Consider the following 5,638-nt stretch of genomic DNA (forward strand, 5'->3'; position numbering starts at 1 on the left):
ATTTACAGGAGTTAGTTGTCAGGAGGTGCACCATGGTGCAATTTGCTTTTCATTTTCTTCTCTGTTCTGCAAGTGCATATCTCCCTGACAGGACCCTGTGTTTTGGGTGTCTTTTGGTTTTTGTTTTGTTCTGTTTTTTGGTGGTTGTTTTTTTTTTTGAGTGCTTTCCACATCCATAGCTTTTACTGGGTTTTCAGGGTTGTCTTTTGAAAAGGAAATGTTTCTTCTCCTTTCAGGCTCATCTACTTCTAGTGATCCCATATGGTCTGGCCATTCACCACCACCCCATCAAGAAAATTGGGTCAGTTTTGCAGATACCCCACCAACCAGTGCTCTTTTAGCCATGCATCCTGCTTCTGTCCAGGTGTGACACTTTATTGGTATTTGATTTGCTTCATTCAAATTGATGTTGCAATCCTTTTTTTTATTTTTTCATCGCAGATGTTTACTGTGTATCTGTGCTATAGTCTTTTCAGTGCTATTTACCTAACAGATACTTGTTTCATTGAGTTGACTTCATTTAGAATGATTAACTGAAGGCTGCTGATTTAAATGTCAACGATTGTGATTTCAAAACATTTGTGTTTAGCTTTTTTGCATATGCACCGTACTTTTTTTTTTCTGCTTACATACCTGCAGTCATTCCTATCCATATGTATCAGTGTGCAAAAATACCCTGTCATTATCTGGTAGACACAATCTGCTGATAGTTTCCTGCAGTTTTTAAACTACTATGAGATTTAACTATGCTTTATTTTTTGAAGGCAAGAACTTGAGAATTCATAGAAGCATTTTAGGTAGATAATACTGAGGAAAAATATTTCATTTCAGGACCAGACAACAGTACGAACTGTAGCATCAGCTACAACAACAAATGAAATTCGTAGGCAATCAAGTAGTTATGATGACCCCTGGAAAATAACTGATGAACAAAGGCAGTATTATGTTAATCAGTTTAAAACCATTCAACCTGATCTAAATGGATTCATACCAGGTAAGTTACTCTTTAAAAAATGTAATTGTGGGTGGAGCAGTTTTGTTACAAAGACTTTGTTGTTTACTTAGACTTGCATACCATTTTGAAGGAAGTTCCTCATTTTATTGATAATGTTCTGGTAAAGTCCAGTGTAATTCAAGAAAGGACTTAAAACTAATTTGCCTTTTTCCTTTGTTTTAATTAGTTCCATTTTTCCTGAAACCTTTCCTAAATAGCTGATCTCCTTTCCCATAACTCTGAGTCTTCTAATGATTTCATCTGCTTTAAATATTAAAAATAATTATTGTAATTTTTCAGGATCGGCAGCTAAAGAATTTTTCACTAAGTCAAAGCTACCTATTCTTGAACTTTCTCATATTTGGTAAGTGTGATGTGTCTGTCTTTGAGATAATTATTTAGAAATATGTCAGCTATCTGGCAGTCATTTAATAATCTACTTACTAGAAGGTGTTATTAAATGAAATTTCACTAATACTCTAGTATGTTCAGTCCCGCTCACACTTCTATGATAATATTATTTTAGTGGGCTTTAATGGATCTAGGCTGGCACTATCTGCAAAGCATTTTGAGCTGCTGAAGAAATTTCAAACACTTCAGAGTAAGAAGTACTTTGTTGGAATTTTTTATTGTTAAGGATGCAATTAAATTTAAATAATTCCTTATCTGTATTTATTTACTGAAGTCTTAAGTTTAAATGAAATTTAGAGATGCAACTATTTTTAAATACACTTAGTGGGACTTGACTAATTTAGCTTTGACTTGGTGCAAAGCTTGTACTTGAGGCTGGTAATCTTGTCCAGTATTGCCTTAAAGAAGTTAAAATTGTGGAGGGATAAAAAGGAGTTTAACAAATGTTATTTATGAAGGCTCATCTTCTTTGAAGAATAAAGCATGTAGTGCTAATATGAAGTGTTTAATAGGGTTAAATTAACTATAAACTGCATTCTTTGATCTTCCAAGTACCATAACAGAAGTATGACTTTTGGAAATAAACTTAAGGAATTTTACTTATACTAAGTTTTTCTTTTTAGGGAACTGTCAGATTTTGATAAAGATGGTGCACTGACATTGGATGAGTTCTGTGCTGCATTTCATCTGGTAGTTGCTAGGAAGAATGGGTATGATTTGCCAGAAAAGTTACCTGAAAGTTTAATGCCCAAACTGATTGATTTGGAAGACTCAACAGGTAAGACTTACTTCAACGCAAATTTTGCTATTTTCAAATTATGGTATAGTTGTTACGGTATATCACAAGATATTTGTAGGCTTGTATGACCATAGCACATTAGTCAGTATGAAGTAAAGCAGTGTGCAATTTTTAGGCATTTTAATTAGTGCTCAGAGCTAATCTGAGTACATACAGTATTTCTGGTCAGCAGATGTTAATAAAGGTAATCAAAGGGAAGTTACCCTGTTCTAGTGAATGTTAAAATGTTACCATGCTGTGTAAGCTGTGCTAAAAGAAAAGTTCTGGTTGGTACTTGATTTTACTGTTATTAATAGCTACAATGAAAAGTGACATTTCTTGCAAACTTGCTGAGTTTTACCCAATTAACTAGATTATTTTTTTAAATTTGTGCTGCCAGTGTTAGAAATAGCTGATCTTTTCTGGTACCTAACATGATTTATCACCAAAACTTCTGTGCTAAGTAGAAGACTTTAAGAGAAGTTGCTGATGTGGCTATATCTTTACTTGTAGTTACCACAGACCAAATCTCCAGTGTATGTTTACTATTTTAGCGTGCATTAAAAGTTACTCATAGGTCTATGTGCAGACTGATCTGCATGTTAAATTAGGTAAGTTCAACTTAAGGGTTGTAAATTAGCCTAGAAAGATCAACCAGTTAAATTTCTGTAAGAATATTTTCTTTTCAGTCACCATAAAAGCTGTATTTCAATAAAACTTCTTTCCAGCAGCCTTCTTGGAAATAGAAACTGTGAAGTATGGCACTGCAGTGTCTTTTTGAGTGCACTTTTTTCATGGGATACAACTTTCTCTAAGAAAAAACTTGTTAATGATCTGCTGACTGAAGCCCCAGTATGAGTAATGTACTTTCAAACTGTTCAAGAAGGTTGATTACTTGAATGTCTTTTTAAACCAATGTAAACTTTATATCAGAAGTGTTAACAATGCCCTTGTTAACTCTGTCCTTTTGTTAGAAGCTTTCCTGCTTCTGTGCTGCACTTGAACCTTGCTGTCTATTGCCATTTTGGCTTTTGAATCTCCCTCATCTGTCCTGTGAACCTGTTATGTGACAAACTGCAAGTGTCCCAAACTTGTTAACGTATTGGTCTTGTTTCATATGATTTCAGGACCAGGAATACGTATTTATCTCACATGGCATAGATCTACTGTATAACAAAGCATTTACATACTTGGTCATTTTTCTGGTATAGCACTGTGCCTCTATAGAAATTTAAGAGGGGGGAAGAAAAAAAGCTAAACAAGGTGCTAATATCTTTCTGCTGACTAGGCACAGAAATGAGGTGTTTTAATGTCTTGGAATAGCATGGTAATTCTGCAATATGTTTGTATGGTTTTATTTTGAATCAGATTGTATACTTCAAATAATTATTTGGATTGCAGCAGCTCCGCTTAAGATTTAACAATGTGTTGTGGTATTTGTAGGTAGATAATGTCAGCTATTCAGACTGAGCAAGGTCTGTCTGCATAGGGACAGCATGTAGAGGAAAACAGCAGTGAATGAAAATGGAAGCACGAAGTCAGGCAGTTGTACAGATACTTCTAAGTGCTTATACATTTATTTTTAATGAACTGAATACTCTTGATAGCATCTGCATCTGTCTTGGCAGAATTTATGATCTGCAGCAGAAAAGAGTACTCATCTCACTTCCTGTTATGCAAATAAATGTCCATATTTTCCTTTATGCTCAATTTTATCTCGGTTAGTGAAAGCTACCAACCCTTTACAAAACACCAAGCAAGCTTTGTTTTTCTGTGGATTTGTTTTTTGTTTGGGCTGTTGCACCAGTGCCATTTCTTTGTAAGAAAAAGAATCTGCCATGCTCTGTCTTACACAATTTAATTTAACCTCCAAAGTTTTCCATAGGTGTCCTATGCGCTTCCTGTAGATATTTGCAAAAATGCCTGAATTGCAGGTAGCTGCATAGTCTGCCCACAGCAGTTTTCAGCCTTTTGACCTTGTATTTAACAATAGTAGTTGGTTCAGTGATCTACTGTACTACCATTGAAATGAGCATTTTGAGTGTTTTTTTAGCTCCTTAGAAAACTTCAGAGCAATTGATGTGCAACATGCATTCCTAAAACATTACCACTGGCATATTTTGAACTTAGTATATTATTTTGTGTGCAATGACCACAGCATGTCATCTTGACTACTTGGTGACATCATTGTGCCTGTAAATATCAGCTTGATGTAGCTTATATTTAATTGCAAGATGCTTTTTGCCTGAAGCAGGTACTAGATGCAGTTTCATCTGAAATAGTTTGTAAAGTCATTTTCCCTAAAGGATGGTAGTACAAGATTGTGTACTTGTTAATACATTGTGCTACTTATCAGTCACTCTTTCACAACTGTTCCTGTTACATTGTACATTTGTAATCTGAACTTAGGTTTTTTGAGCCTTTCAACGCATTTTAGCTTGTATTGTGATATCTAGCAAAGTAGAAGACACTGTAAGCAGGATTTTACTGTATTATGCAGAATGCTTCATCTGCTGTTCAAATTTACCCAATTTCTTACAGTTTGAACAGAAACATAAGTGTGTTGCATCATGAAAACGTGCACAACTCTGAAGGAAGAGTGTTTGTGCAGGGGACTTGCTAAAAGCTCAGGGACAACTGAGAAAACAGTAACAATGTGCAGTTGCAGTGTGACAGCTGCTAGACTAGTTCAATTTGCAGAATGTAGTGAATGGAAGCACCATTATAAGGAGACTTAAAACTTAAACTAAGGGACTGGTGTTCATCTCTGTTTTCATATTTTTGGTTTGCATTGATACACTGGTTTTGCATTCACTCTTTTTTTTTTTTAAGGAAGTACTTTGTTCTGCAAGATAAACTTAGCACTGGATTTATATAATAAACATTAGTGTAAAATTATTTTCTTATAAGAGAATTCTATCTATTTCTGCATGTAATCAAAATCTAAAAATGCTCCTTAAAACCCAAAGTACTGGGAGATAATATGGCACAGAGTAATCACTAAAGTCCAGTTTTTAGGAAGATCCTCAAAATAAGAGTAGCACCCAATAAACAGTATATTTGACTTGAATAAGTGTTTTGTCTGCTGCTAAGCATTTACTTGGAGAAGATGAAACCAAAGGGTACTTTATTCTTTCCACAAGATGTGAGCAGCTCTTCTGAGAATGAACTGAATGCAATTCATGATTTTGGTTTATAGCGATTCCTGTCATTTCAGAAGTTGGGGAACAGACTGGTGAGGTAGGTTACTCCAGCTCTCCAGCAGAAGCACCTCCAAGCAAGTCTCCATCAATGCCATCCCTAAACCAGACCTGGCCAGAATTGAATCAGAGCAGTGAGGTTAGCACTTTTATTTAAGAGTTATTTCATTGCTAGTCAATAACTATTTTAACAATTGTGTATGCATCTATAATTTCCCGGAAGTGGATTATTGATCACAAATGGTGAAAAGTTCA

At 35.0% G+C, this 5,638-nt stretch overlaps 1 protein-coding gene across 1 annotated transcript in view; it reads left to right on the forward strand.

The window, feature by feature from the left end:
- Positions 1-236: 236 nt before the first annotated feature.
- REPS1 (RALBP1 associated Eps domain containing 1) overlaps positions 237-5,638 on the forward strand; it is a gene marked incomplete at its 5' end in the record, with an annotated part of 25,793 nt that continues 20,391 nt past the window's right edge. Inside the window, 5 exons of the mRNA XM_010187488.1 lie at positions 237-364; positions 832-994; positions 1,295-1,358; positions 2,029-2,183; positions 5,401-5,522. Coding sequence (XP_010185790.1) covers positions 237-364; positions 832-994; positions 1,295-1,358; positions 2,029-2,183; positions 5,401-5,522 — 632 coding nt within the window. The remainder of the gene's footprint in view (positions 365-831; positions 995-1,294; positions 1,359-2,028; positions 2,184-5,400; positions 5,523-5,638) is intronic.

The sequence above is a fragment of the Mesitornis unicolor genome, unplaced genomic scaffold (genome assembly GCF_000695765.1).
Source record: "Mesitornis unicolor isolate BGI_N332 unplaced genomic scaffold, ASM69576v1 scaffold32506, whole genome shotgun sequence".
NCBI classification, from domain to species: Eukaryota; Metazoa; Chordata; class Aves; order Mesitornithiformes; family Mesitornithidae; genus Mesitornis; species Mesitornis unicolor.